The 15,284-nt window shown below is 30.6% G+C and overlaps 2 protein-coding genes across 2 annotated transcripts; both read right to left on the bottom strand.

The window, feature by feature from the left end:
* Positions 1–269: 269 nt before the first annotated feature.
* On the bottom strand, positions 270–4,683 carry LOC126668765 (uncharacterized). Its single transcript, XM_050361944.1, has 5 exons — positions 4,656–4,683; positions 4,374–4,457; positions 3,257–3,318; positions 960–2,792; positions 270–722 (listed from the first exon to the last, which is right to left on the bottom strand). The coding sequence occupies exons 1-5, from the start codon at positions 4,681–4,683 to the stop codon at positions 270–272; spliced, it is 2,460 nt and encodes an 819-aa protein (XP_050217901.1).
* Positions 4,684–6,706: 2,023 nt separating this feature from the next.
* LOC126667951 (uncharacterized) lies at positions 6,707–8,874 on the bottom strand. The gene is made up of 3 exons (XM_050361107.2): positions 8,277–8,874; positions 7,078–7,149; positions 6,707–6,971 (listed from the first exon to the last, which is right to left on the bottom strand). Exons 1-3 carry the CDS (start codon positions 8,835–8,837, stop codon positions 6,969–6,971), a joined length of 636 nt encoding a protein of 211 aa, XP_050217064.1. The 5' UTR covers positions 8,838–8,874; the 3' UTR covers positions 6,707–6,968.
* Between the last annotated feature and the right edge of the window lie 6,410 nt (positions 8,875–15,284).

Below are 15,284 nucleotides of genomic sequence, written 5' to 3'. Positions count from 1 at the left end.
ATAAGGTAAATTTAAACCTTTTCCAAGACCTCATACTAATGAGCTACTAATGAGCTACTAATTAGCTGACCAAAAGCTACTTAAATAATACTTATAGCGAAAACCATAGCCATGTGTTTTTCATACGATTTTACTTGTAATTCATTAATTGCTATCTTTAAATAAAAATAAAAAAACATAAGATATTTTTAAAATGTGTATTTATTGAATAATAATTTCATATTCTTGTTTGAATTTGAATCATAAAATCATAATATATTTAAAAAAAATCAAATAACTAAAGAATTACAATCAATTTTTTTTGGGGCATTTTGGCACGTTTTCCTGTTGTGTCCGTAAACTCCGCACCTGCTGCATTTGTTCTGATTTGTAGATTCGCATGGCCCTTTAATTCTCCTCTTCTTTGGTCTTCCTGACTTGGTTTTTCCATGTGGCGGCAGGACTATTTTCTCTGTAACATTTGTTGGTATGCTAGGCAAGTTTTGATTGTCAACTGGATATACTATCCCTTCATAAGTTTTTAACATCATTTCTTTTCCAAAGTATTCTGAACAGTACCTATAAGGCTCTTGGTGTAGCTCTTTTAGTAACGCCATGGCATGTGGACACAGAAGTTTGTCCATTTGAAATCTTCTACAAGTACAAGTTTTTTCTTTCAAATCTACTGTGAATATCAGGTCATGTTCATAAACCGTACTTAGTTGATCAGTTGATTTTGATACCTGCAATTCAAGATCAGTTACGATTAATGTTTAAAATTACAAAAAATCTATTTAAAAGTCACAACTAAGCTACTGTCAAGCTACAAAAATCCAAACTGGACACTCATTTTATCATAAACAGCAACAATTAATTAAAGCCGACACATGTTAATGAACACAAAAGAAACAAATATAAAATAAGGGCATACACCAAAATGCACACACATTTTATTAGGATATATAACAAGTAAATCTGACCTTCATTTTCAGCGAATCAATGTAGTTTTCATGTAGCATGTTTTCAGCTCTTTTTGAAACGCTTGTGAAGGTTGACATGGCTGAGAACCTATTTGTATATGTCCATTCTTGAACCAATGCTCGTAGGTACTCTAACAAAGGTGTTATTGGTAGTTCCCTTGCACCTCTAATTTTTGCATTCAAAGATTCTGCCACATTTGTTGTCATCATCAAATGTCTATTGTTTGTAATATGTGCCCTCGCCCATTTTGGATACCCCACTTTTTCTAGATACGGCCTTATACGCGCATCCATCTCATCAATTTCATCCATGTAAAATTCAAATTTATCTTTAGTGTATGCCCTTGCTGCTTTGAAAAATGTTTTTCTGAAATCTTTTGATTTCTTCCTGAAATTTGTTTTGAGGTTGTTGTACAAATGAAAGGTACATATTCCATGGCTAACTTCAGGATATACCTTTCCAATTGCATTTTTGATGCTCTCATGCCGATCCGAAATAATACACATTCCCTCCCTCAATCCAAATGCCTCTCTTAAATTTTGAATAAACCATTCCCATGATTCATTATTTTCAGAATCTGCCACTGAAAACGCTAAGGGGAAAATTTTGCCGTTTCCATCTTGTGTACTTGCTGAGAGCAGTGTTCCACCATAAGCTGACTTTAGAAATGTGCCATCAACTGCTACCAAAGGCATACACGAAGTCCACCCTTTTATTGAAGCATCTAAAGCCATGAACACGTAGAGAAAGCTGTTGTCTTCTGTAGTTTGTAATCTCACAAATGATCCTGGATTTGCAATTTGTAGGAGATATAAATAAGACGGCAGCTTTCCAAATGAATCATCGGCTCTTCCTCTTATTTTTTCAAGAGCCATCTCCTTTGATCTATAAGCTTTTGTATAGTTGATGTTTACACCGTAGTCTTCTTTCATGTCCCTCAATATATCTCCCGGCGTGTAAACTGTTTTTAAACTCAGAAATTTTGACTTAATGCACTCTCCAATGATTGCTGATGTTGCTTGCCTTTGGTTGCTTGTTCTTGATTCTAATGGGCAAATATGAACATTGTTCAACTTCCTTATCATGAACATGCTTGTGTTTCTTTTTCTTGAAGCTCTTAATTTCCAATCACATCTCTCATCCCAACAATCTAAGAAAAACTGTCTTCTACATGACTTCTTCACCTTATATTGGAAGTGATTCTTTATCGCGTAGAAGCTCATAACCGTGCTCAAAGTTTTTTTGTCTTTGTAAATCTGCCCTTGATCAATTTCTGGATGTTTTCTATTCGATATCACATTCGCATCATCAAACTTGCTCTCTATCTCTTCGTCCTCGCCATCAAAGTCATTACTCGCATAGTTTGCGCAAAGGACTGCCTTTGAAATGCTACCGTCTGCTTCTCCATTAAATGACATCATTTCTGACGTAGTTTTTGAGCTTGAGGCAGCAGCTGTATGAATGCTTCTGATTTGGGTATTAGTCAATAATAAAGTTGAATCAAAGAAGTTGACGTCCCTTTGACTTTTGGCAAATGATATGCACAATGGATACTTTGTGCAATCTCCATCTTGTTTTTTGAGCTCTTTGTAAAAGAATAAAGTAGCATTATCTTGTATCTTCAAAAATGGATATCCGTTCTTCACTTGGTACTTGACTTCTAGTTCAGTAGCTCTCTGGTTGCTTTCCAGTTGATTATTTAGTTTCTGTAGTAAACTGATGTAGTCACATTCATCCGGCAAAACCATTCCAGTAACATCAAAATTGATGTAGTCCATACTCTGATTCCACTCTCCATTATAATGAATGAATACTGGAATATTTTCCATGTACTAAACAGAAAAACAAAAACAAAAAAAATCAAAATATGCTTTGAACTTATTCCTAATAATATTTAACCATGACAGTTAATTTAAAATGCCATAAACTTAATTTGCACACATTGCAGAGATAATTAATAGAGCTATTAACAACTATATTCAAACAGATCAATCATAATTTTATATAGAGAATTCTTATTTTGTATTTGTCTAAATCTTTTAATGAAAAACGTTCTTATATAGTGCCAAATATAATTGCACAGTTATAACCTAGAAATCGATTCAAAAATTGCATAAAATAAAACTCATTCATCATAATTGTAATTTATTTCAAAGAAAAACCTAAAAAATTTCAGATCTCTCTAAATAGAATGGAAACTAAAACAGAGATATTATAATTTGTTATTACAAAATTGAATTTAATGAAAACTTACTAAGACATTAATTGAGTAATTGATTAAATTTGAATCACGTACCTGAATTAGATGAGAGATTGAATGCTTGAAGTCAGACAAATACTTGAATATACGGGACAAATCTGATTAATTATTCAATTATCTGAAATTTTTGGAGAAATCAGCAGAAATCGGAACAATTTTGGAGATTAGCTGTTTTATCTTCAACTTTAATTTTTGAATAACCTAATTTTTATTGATTTGAAGAAGAAACTGTCGTTGTTCATCGGAGAAGATGGAGATATTTAACGGTATTAGAGTCTGTTATGGTGAAAGGCATATTTGCTATCTTTTAAACAAAAAAGGCGTATATGTGCTAAAATTTTAATGGAAGAGTGTTTATAAAAAGTCCAAGCCCAATTCAAGCATATATGAACAAAGCCCTTTAAATTTGTGTTTAAATACTTTACTTTTCAAGTTTTTTTTACTCAATATGCCTTATACTTACAAATGTTTAATTATTTATGTGGTTCTTCTCTAAGTATTTTGCCAACATGTCACATCAGATGGACATTTAGGCCTCGCTTGGTTCGTTTTATAGCAATTTCTTGGAAGTAACTTCCCGGGAAGTGTAGTTCTCGGGAAGTTAACTTCCCCGGAAATTTGTTAAATGTTACTTGTTTCAATTTTTACTTCCCGGGAAGTACAAAATTAATTTTAATATAATATACTATATTTTTAACTAAAAGACATAAATGTCCAAAAATCGAGCAATAAATAATTTAATTTTTGCTTATTATCTTTTATTTTACGATTCACGTACTATTTAGGAGAGTTTTTAAATATTAAAATTTTAAAATTATATTTTTTTATTTGAATTTTACATAATATAAAATATTTACTAAAACTATTTACTTATTATAAATAACAATTATAAAATAATATAAGTATATTTTTTGAAATAAATAAAAATATTTTATATGAATTTTAAAAAAAGAAAAGAAAAGAATTAAGATTAAATTAGGAAAAACCAACAAAAGTGTTAGGGAAGTTATACTTTCTTGAGTTTTGTTAGGGAAGTTTCTCTAGTTAAAGGAAAGTCAAACATCCAACTTCCCGGGAAGTAAAATATAAAAATTGAACCAAGCAAAAAAAATTTACTACTTCCCGGAAAATAAAACTTTTCTAGTCTATTTACCCCCAACCAAGTAAGGCCTTATATTCGGTCTCACATGTATTTTACGGCGAGTATAATACCCGCTTTTTTCAATTTGAAAATGAGCTAGAAAAAGACAAAATTTGAAAAAAAATCACATAATTGTTTTTAGAAAATAAAGGGACCTAATGATGCATTTAGCCTTATATAAATCCTATTGAAATATGGGGAACGGCACCACCATTTGCATTTTGCAGCGATCACCTCACCTCACGAATCACTACCCATCCAAATGAACTCAATCACAATTTGTCTTCATCTCACCAACATCTGGTTCACCATCTTTATCCATTCTTCAAAACAAAAACCCTATCCATACTTCCAAAACTAAAAACTAACAAATTTGTGCTCATCCCATGCAAATACAGCAGCCACTGGATCTTTATTTAGATACATATGAGTGTTTGCCACTTAGCAGATAACAAGTGGAATGTGCATGACTGTATAGATGTGGCCATTTGGCAGAATCAAATTACCCCGTGTCGTCTATTTCTTTTGCCTTTCTTGGGAAAAGCGGTCGACCTAATCCTCTTTTTTGCGGTTTCTGCCCATCCTAATATTCGGCCATATTCCGGTTTTCGAAAAATTATACAACACAATCGTTGTGCTATGTTTTTCAAACAACAAATCAATAATGCATTAGCTACGTAGAAAATTGAATATAAAAAGAATATGTAATATTAAAAATTAATCACAAATATTCATTAACTTGTCCTAAAAATAACATGACATAACGATCGGTGGAATAAACACTCATCGGTCTCGGTTTGGCTAATGGGTGAAACTTGGAAGGTTTTAAAGTGCAAGTGGCTAGCCATTTCTGGTTAGGTCTAAGTTTAACCTAAAACAAAAACTAAAAGCAAACACTTTCTTGAAAGGAATCAAATTATGCCCACTTAAACTTTACTTAGCCATCTCTCTTTATTCTTTCCTTTTCTTTGCTTATATAATAAGCCCATAGATAGTCAGATGACTCAGATTCTTTGCTTTTTCTCTTAACACTTTCTTGCGCATGAAACTATTAATAACTCTCCCAAATTAGGATTAATTGTTGAAGACAAACATGTGTATTTCTGTGATCAGCCATAGCCATCGGACCTTGGTGGAGGAGCAAAGGTGGCTCCTTCTGCACGTAACTGAGCATGCAAGGACGACGGAGACAGCTGCTGCTGGTGGTGCTGGTGCTGATGGTGCATCGATGAAGAGGTGCGTTTGTTCTCCGACGACGCACCCGGGATCCTTCAGGTGTAGGCATCACCATGTTGGTTATGCATGGGGTCGTAGATTAACTACAAGCAAGTGAATATATATGTAATAACTGTATAAACTACTGTTTATTCTCTTTCTGGTGTTTATTGATTTGTTTGGTTATAGTTTCTCAACTAAAAAGTACAAAATTCAGTCTAGTAGATGATTGATTATAGTAGATTTCACTTTCATCTACTGATTAACGGTCTATATTTCATTTTCATATCAATCTATTTACATCTAATTATAACATGTATAAATTCCCACTACTCTTTATTAGTTGGGAATCAAAGCAAAAGGTTTCTTTCATAAATTGTTTTGTTTCAGAGATTAGCTCACGGTTTAATTGTTGGAGTCTCCTCAAATAGCTTTTTGGGATGTATTAATTACTTGAGGTAAAATGAGTTTTTTTTATTTACGGACTAAAATTTCTCAAGTTCATTTCAACTTGAGAGAAAATGAATTTACAGCATTCATTTTACCATCCCATGAATGTTGTAGATAAAAAAAAAAAATTTAGTTAAATTGATCTACACTATTTATTTTATAATAAACGGTGTAGATTCGTCAATATGACTCCTCAAGTTGAAGTAAACTTGGGTCGGATAAAAAATAAAAGGATTGAAATGAATTTCAGAAAATTTTCATTTTTTATTCACAAATTTTCATCCAACTTGAATGAGAATTGATTTTTAAATGAAGAACTTGGTAAATAAGCTGGTAATAGTAAGAATGTAACCTGCCATTAGCCCATTAGCAATGAACTGATATTCTTTTATTTGAAAAAAAAAACTGATATTCTTTTAAATAGATAACCATGCTTGTCCCTACCAAAATCAAAAAATGTCATTTTCAGAAACTTCCATTGCTGCAATCAACAGAAACTTTATTGGTGGAATTCTGTAATTTTTTATTCATGAGAAGCAAGGATCGTATATCACTTGATAATGAACATTCACATGTTTTAGCTTTTTACTTTGTGACGTATTTATGTGGTTCTAGTAACTGAATTAGGGGATACAATGAATTTTAGATACTGTAATTTTAAGAAAAACTGAGATCAGAAATTCAGAATTGAATCAACAGCTTTGTATAAGTTGGCTATACGGATTTTTTTTGTTCTTTGATAAAATGAATCCTTTACACTAATTACAAGCTAATATAGCTCGAAATGATCTGACATGAAACTGTAAAGGGCAGGCAATAAATGCACAGAAGAGCTAGTAGTACCCTTGTTCAAAGGGCCGCTGGGAAAATCGAACAATTTACTTCCGGCACCTAGCTCCACGTCCTCGGCTCTTCAAGAGATCTGTATGAAACTTCTGTTTATCACTGAAAAATCAGATACCAGTTTGTGGTTAGCACGCAAGCTGGATGATGAGGAATCTGGCTAAGAATTTCTAGTGTCCTGATTCGATATTAAAGAGAAATTCCTCACCTTAGGGTAACAATTTTGACGGACAATTGTCTGATTGACAGTATTTGCATACACCTCACATGATACTCTTGCCTGTAACATATATGGAACATAATTACACTCTAGAAGGAAGATGCTATAATATATCATTTGGTTAATTTGCAGAATTCAGAATATTAACAAATAAACGGTAAAATATACAACATAAAAAGCAACAGATATAACCACAAAAAGTGACTATGCAAGTTCAGCGTGTAACTCAACAGTCAATACTAAACCACTGCGAAAAATCAATTCAAGTAGTAAACAGTTAACACAAAAACTGGAATGCAAAGAGTGCATATGATGCAGCCAGGGTTGTCCTATAAACGAATATTACTGAACTGATTTATGCGAATGTACCCTTAAAACACAACTACGAAAACTTGGAAAATTTTCGATAAACCAATAATCAAAAGCTACCATTCATTCATCTTTTTTTTTTGGGCTGAGTAAAATGCTACTATTCATTCATCATTCTCATTGAAATGGACCATTCAAGGCTTTCTTCTTCTCCCTTTTGTTGGTTCACCAATCCACATGTAAATGCAAGTATGGCAACAAGGGCACATCATGCCAATTCATTGCCATTTATTGTTCATAATTGGAAGACCACTAATATATCAATCCAAGGTGATTGATTCTAAGTGCAATATCAACCAATACAACCGGCCTAAAAAATCGACTCTACCATTGTGATAAACATCTTAATCCACCACCTTCTACTGTATTCATTAAGCTTTATGAATTCAGCATCAACGGAGCTTATCGACTATTTCTCAAAGTTCCAATTTTCAAGCGCTTTCCTAAATACTAATATCATCATAGCTAGTGCCCTTCAGTTCCAGGAACACGATCATAGAATAAGATGCTCTCGAGCTAACATTATCACCTGCGACTTGCTAATTTCACCGAATGACTTCATAGTCATTGTTCCAGATTCAATTCCAGCTAACAAATAACTACACAATGAGTCCTTCTTCTTAACTCACTAAATTCTATATCTGTGCTAATGAATTCCTATGCCCTTAATGCATTCAAGCCATGGTTAAAAATAGAAACCAAATTCCCTGAATTCATACATTTAATCTAGTGTAGTAATATTTAAACTCAAATTAATATAAATTAAAAAAAGAACCAAAAATCAAATCAAATTTAAAAAGATGAGCAAAAGAATTAACCTTAATAGGAATATTGAAGAAGAAGAACCCTAATTGACCATCAACCATAGTATCAGCATCAAAAGGAACAACACCTCTAGCCAAATCCTCAATCAAATAAAAAACATCATTAATAACCTCAAACCCATTCAAATCAAGTGTCGCATTAACATAAGACGATCCTCGAACCCTAATTTTTCCTCCTTCAGACCTAACAACACCCAGCTCTCTCCCTCGATACCCAACTGACACATTAAGTGAATCATAATCTAACGAGTATAAGTCCCTGTTTTTAATCTTGACTAAGAGAGAGAACGATAGGTCTAGCGTTAATTTCGGTACTGAGTGGACTCGGATATGGTTGAGTTTGATGCGAGCGATTCCGACAGATGGGTCTGATGGGTAGAGAAAATATATGGCCGAGAAAAGGAGGAGGATGGCGGTTGTATGGAAGAGACAGCGGCGGAGAAAGAGATAAGTGGAGTTCGGCGGTGGATGAAAATAGGGTAAAACGATGACGTTTTGGTGTATGGGGTGGCTTGGTAGCGGCGCGTATTGCTGAGACGATGCTTTTCCTGCCATGGTGTGTTTTTTTATTTTATTTTATTGGATGGTACAGTAAAATAAAGACTAAAAAGTGGTATGCTACTGCTTTTTCGTGGGTAATACGGCATGATTTGTTGCGTTTGATGATGTGGCAATGTTGCTTCTTCGCTTTAGGAGAAAGGGATAAAAATGACCCTAATGTTTATCTTCATTCTCATTTAGTCATTCAATATTTTTTATTTTAATTTATGACCCTAATATTAGTAAAATTCATATTGTGAAAATACAGTACTTAATGTGATTAGATGTTTTCGTTAACGTGACATTCCTTCCCACATTACAAAATTATGTGGCATAAAAAGTTCTAACTAAACAAAAAATATTCTGCAATTTTTTTGTTTAAATTATATCAATTCTATTTTTTTGAATTTTTTTATAATTAGGTGTCTAATTTTTTTTTTTATATATTTTATATCAGTATTTTAGCTGTTTAAAATATATCAAATGAATGTTTTATCTATATTTTGATCACCAGATCGCTAAAGGTCAAAGATTATTTTTAAATATGCCGATATTACAATTATGATTTTTTCTAATATTTTTTTTTGGTAGAAAGCAACTAAAAAGGCTCAATTGAATAAACTCAAAAGAGAATACACCTAAACCTCCCTAAACAAGCAAAAGGGAGATTAAAACTAAGCTTAACAGACTAAGCTCGAACAAGAAGAAGAAAAAACCCAGGCCTGTTACAAAAGCCTCAGACCTGCACAGGGAACAGAAACTACAAAAGCAAAAAAACAGGGGAAACAGGCCAACTGGAGATCACCCGCTACAAAAGCCTCAGGCTAGCCCCAGCAGCCCCCCTAAAAAGCACCAGCAGCCCCCCTAATATTGATATATAAATTTAAATAAAAATAATTTTTTTTGCCTTTTAGTACGTTAGTAATCGGAAACGGCTAGAAATGCTTGTTTCATACATTTAAAAAAATTGAAACAATGAATACATCGGATTTATAGACTGCTCGTCCCGTTTGTAATATCTTAATTAAATCAAGATTAAATTGTATTTTAAATACTAAATGATGTATATAAAATTCAGAATTTGTACATCATGGTCTTCAACCTCTATTTTCTCTTTTTTAAGCTAAACCCATTTTGGGTCCCTAAATTATATTGTTTTGCTTTATCAAACCTTTTAAGTTTTATTTGATTTCTTCAGGTCCCTAAATTTTTATTTTTGATTCATTAGATCCTTTAGATCCTTAAACGGAGATATATTTAAGGACCAAATGAACCAAAAAACAAAAATTTAGACATTCAATGAATAAAAAATTAGAGATTTAATGGACTAAAAAATAAAAATTTAGAGATCTAATAAAGCCAAATAAAAGTTGAGGAATCTAATAAATTAAAATTTAGAGATCCAAAAGTAGATTTAGCCTCTTTTTTTTAACGCCGTCATTTTTTCTCGGCTCTTTCTATGGTGCCATTCTAACTCATCCAACTTATATATGTAGAGACTAATAAACCATTCTAACTAATTAAATATATATGGGTTTAGAAAAAACTAATTAACTATATTGTTTTTTCGAAAATTGATGTTTTTGAATAAATTTACCTTATATTGTTTCATAGGAAACAATAAAATAACTAATATTTTCATTAATATTTTCAACAACAAAATGAAATCGTTTATGAGTTATATTAGATTTATTTATTTTTTCATTGTTTGTTTTTTCTTTCTGAATTTTTCTTTTGTCCTTTTTTTATGAAAGATTTGTTGTCCTTCCTCTGTGGAAGGTTTGTTGTCTCTTTTTTTATGAAGGAGTTATCAAATGGTGGTTGAATCAGATGATGTGAGTTTGCGAGTGATGGATGATGGATGAAGTTTGATCGAAAATTGATTGAACACTGTACTTAATTAGCGAAACAGTTAATAATTTATTTTTGTTTTCGTAAGTAAGATCTGTGAATCAGACAACATGTTGTCTGTTTCATGCCAGATCATTGGATTTCGTTTTTGAATTATCATGAATTTCTTATGAATGTAACTGTTATATATTTAATTTAATGAGATTTGATGGAAAACGAATGTGGCTAACACTCTTTAGTGTATTCATGAGGTTTTCATTTTGAGTTCTCATTAGGATAGTGGTTTAAGCCCGATTCAAAATTTAGAAAATTTAACTACTAACTATTTACGTAATTAGATTTTACGTCTGTTAAAAAATGAAGTATATACCTTATTTTAACATACCCAATATCTCCATATAGCTATTTATGGTACTAAGATCGATCACATGAATAACACTATCTATGTCTTGTCCTTATCAAGCATACAATTTATAAATAATTGTACTTGAAAATGTTTGATGAGATGTACATCCAATTGAATCCATGATTTTTATTCCAACTTCATTTTCCAACAATTTGGAAACACTCAAATCAAAGACAATGACATGAACTCATCAGCAAAATTGACACATATTTTTATAGGTTTTTTTTTAATTATTTGACAAAACAAAGCTGATCAAATTGAATGGTTGAGCCTCTAACCGTAATGTTATCTCTATAGACATTCACTCGTTCTGATTTTTATTTCCTTGGTCAAAGATATTCACTTGTTTAAATGAAACGAAAATTATGTAAAACAAAATGAGATAAATATAATGATAATCTTATTAATTTGTAAGCCATTCAAAGCATATATCAGCTATGGTCCAGAGACGTAGAAGATAATAAGAAGGCAGCAGAAGTCAAATTTTCACATTTTCATATATTTTAATATACTATTTTTAAGTTATATCTGTTTTAATAATCGGACCAATATAGAAAAAAAAGTGTCCTATCATTCAGATTTTGAGTTGGAAAATTTATTATTAATCTGCACAGTACTAATAATCTAAACCAACTGTTCATCTGAGTAATCAATCTTCATTCTCAACAAAAATTAAATCAAAACTTTATTCTCATTGGATTACTAAATTTCAGTAAAACAAAAATACTAAAAACCCCTTCAGTTTATACATCAGACATCACAAAGATCCTTAATTTACACACACAAAAAAACTCTGTTTTCATTTCTTTTTTAATAACAGAGTTTACAAGTACATAAAAAGGAGGATTTGCTGTCTAACTATATATTAATATATATGAAATATGGACTATATATTAATATTTTTATACATATTAATTAATTAAGTAGACTCAACTGACTTAGGAGAAAGAGAATTTACAGATTTATTAGTAGGCATAGAATTGGATCGTTTCATGAACGACCTTGACCTATGAAATCTGCACCTAAATGAACCTTCATGAGTCGTCGGAGAACACAAACACTTTCCGCCACTTTTTGGTGAGCTTGACGCCACCGTGCCACCGCCGTTCGGAGAGGTGGAAACCGTCATGCTAGCTTTAGAAGCCATAAACTATATAATAAAAATTATTATTATGTGTATTACTACTAACTTCAAAGTTCAAACTACCAAAATGAAAGTTTCTTATATATATAGGTAGGGAGAGAGATGAGAGTAAAAATAATTATGATTATGTTTTGCTTAAAAAGAGTGCAAGGCTAGAATTGGTAAATTTAATTAAGTGGTGCTCTATGATTCTGCCTTTTTGTCTATATTGTAACTTACCAAATTTAATTTTGTCTATTTTGGGCAATTTATTTTTATTTTTATTTTTAATATAAATATTTTGATTTTCAAAATTATTATCCAATTAATATAAACCGGATTGAACCAAGTAGCGAGTGAAGTCTATTCTCGGTGGCTAGGTTCTTCAATTGCATTTCAAAATTCGTGGTTTTAATTTCGACTTTTATAATTTATTATTCCAACTGAATAACTTAAAATTACGCTGTGTAATATTGATATCTGTTCAGCTAACCATATCTCAAGTGTTAAAAAAAATGGACCCTGATAAAATTCCTTCATAAGATTTTAAAATATTTTATATTTAAAATTTAAAAATTTGATTTTTGATTAAGAAGGAAGAATTATTATCAATCTATTATAGCTTGTAGGTATTCTTTTTCTCTTTTCATTTGATGGAGAAAACAAGAAATTGATTGAATTTAAATATACATAAATGAGTTAAAATGTTTGTGATTTGGATAAGATATCAAGACATTGTGTAATCCAATTATTTGGTTTAGATGGTCTCATCATGTCACCTAAACTAATAATTAATCTCCATTTATCTTAACTTCAATTATAATGCATAATCATTTGACTTTATTTGTTTTATATATGAATTGTGTATGCAATAATTTAAAAATCATAATTAAGAGTAGAGAAAAATGAATTTTTTTGGATAGTGCTAAGTTCAATAAATAAGCTTAAAAATCTTAATGTTGTCACAATATTAATTAAGTTAGTTTGAATATGCAAAATAAACTTATTTAAACAAATTATTATCACTAATTAGAATAGATAAGGGTTAGCTATGAAAAATAAAAAGGTTGAGGGACTATAGAAAAGAAGAAGCACATGGAAAGGTGAGTGGGGATGCATGAGGAGATGGGATTTTCAGAGGATGTGGATCTTTGTACTATGCACACGTATTAGATTCTCTCTTTTTTCTCGATTTACTCGCATGTCTTCTCATCTATATAAATAGTTATTTTTTGATCAAAATATTCTAAAAACCCTCACATTTGTTACAATTCACAGTTTAAGAAAATCAAACAATTTAGTACTACAGTTTTAATTCTGCCAACATTTTGTAATTTTTGTTAATTCTTAATAATTTAATATTTATTTTCAAACAATTTGATATCTCATTTTGTGATTCTAAATTTTCTCACGTTTGTCATAATTCACATTTTAATATAGATTTATTAAAAATCAAACAATATGATACTTCAGTTTTGAGTTTGTCAACATTTTAGGGCTTCTGTTAGTTCCGTTAACGATTTAATATTCACTTTCAACTGACTTGGTATCTCACTTTTAATTATATTAACGATTTGATACCTCATTTTCAATTATGTTAACAATTTGGTACCTTATTTTCAAACGATTTGATAATTCACATTTTATTCTGTTACAATTTGATACATGTATTTAACAGAAGGTTGTAAGTGTTTGCAAAATTAAAATTAAAATAACAAATTGTTTAATTTTTAAACAATTCGTACGAAACTGTAAATTATGAGAAACGGAAGGACGAAGATTGGGTTTAGAGTAATTTTATTTATTTATTTTACAAACAAGTTAGTTGATACGATCCAAGTATGACCGTCACTTTATTTTGATAATCCTATTTATAATGATTTAAAAATGTCTTTTCAAATTCGGATTATACCAAATCAAAACTCGATTTTGAATGTGATATATAAATTAGTTCAAGTTCGATTGTAGTATACTAACAAACAATAATATTACCTTTCATCGTAATTATGTGTAACATATAAAAATGATGAATTTTGAAAATTTAAACGATTTCAAAACATAATAAATTTATAAAAATTATAAATTCTCACACTTTTTTATCCAAATAAATGATAACTATTTGGTGAAATTCATAAATTATATAAATTTTATAAATTCTCACACTTTTTTAATCCAAATAAAAGATAACTATTTGGTGAAATCCATAAATTATATAAAATTGATAAATTTTGATTATTCAAAAATCTTCAATCTAAATTAAACAATTAGAAAAGGAATACAAACATATTACTCCTGATTTTAAGGTAAGTTAATTTTGAGGGTGTTTATGTGAAAGGAAAATGATTCATCAACTTGTTTTTGATGGATAAGATAAAAGATTGAAGATAGAAAAGTGGCAAAAGAAATGGAATTTTATTTTGAGTGAAAATGAAAAACGGCGCCGTAACACGCAAGTGAAAAAGAAAGAAACTCATCCAGAACTAGAAGTAGACACCTAATCCAAATGGACCGAATTCCTAGAATTTCAGCTTCTTTTAGTTTTGAAATCCAAACAATTCTACCATTACGTGGCTTTGGTCCACTTTCCCATCCAATCAAAACAAAATTCCATTGCCCCACCACCAACTCTCTACCATTCCCATTTTCATCCTATTCCCTCCTCGAAGATGATTGTTATAAAATTATTACGATTCTTATGTCAATATTTATCTTGTTTTTTTAGTTGCTGAATTATTTTTTGAGCAAATTACGTTGACATTTGTGAAATATTTAGTACCTTTTATTTTAAAAATCCATTTAATAATCTTTCAATTTTAGTTCTGTTAATTGAGAGACTCTTCTGTTAATTTAAAGGACTAAATCATTTAACAGAATCAAAATTGAGGGATCAAATCATTCATAAAATTGAAGATAGGATACCAAATCGTTTGAAAGTAAATTTTAAAATTACGGAGGATTCTAATAATTAGCGGAATTAAAACCGAAAGATTTTTAAATAGACTTTTAAAATAAACATTATCAAACTGTTAACTATGTTATACTTCACAGAATTTAAAATAATTTGCTCTTATTTATATATATA

Source organism: Mercurialis annua, linkage group LG2, assembly GCF_937616625.2.
Source record: "Mercurialis annua linkage group LG2, ddMerAnnu1.2, whole genome shotgun sequence".
Lineage (NCBI taxonomy): Eukaryota > Viridiplantae > Streptophyta > Magnoliopsida > Malpighiales > Euphorbiaceae > Mercurialis > Mercurialis annua.
Note: the sequence above shows the minus strand (reverse complement) of the source record. Positions and strands in the feature narration are given on the sequence as shown.

Coding starts and splice junctions, on each gene's coding strand:
- LOC126668765 (XM_050361944.1), bottom strand. CDS start 4,683: ATGGATAAAGATGGTGAACCAGATGTTG. Junction 2,793..3,256: donor CAATCTCTCATCTAATTCAG/GTACGTGATTCA, acceptor TTTTCTGTTTAG/TACATGGAAAATATTCCAGT. Junction 723..959: donor TTGATTCGCTGAAAATGAAG/GTCAGATTTACT, acceptor CTTGAATTGCAG/GTATCAAAATCAACTGATCA.
- LOC126667951 (XM_050361107.2), bottom strand. CDS start 8,837: ATGGCAGGAAAAGCATCGTCTCAGCAATACGCGCCGCTACCAAGCCAC. Junction 7,150..8,276: donor TCTTCAATATTCCTATTAAG/GTTAATTCTTTT, acceptor TATATGTTACAG/GCAAGAGTATCATGTGAGGT.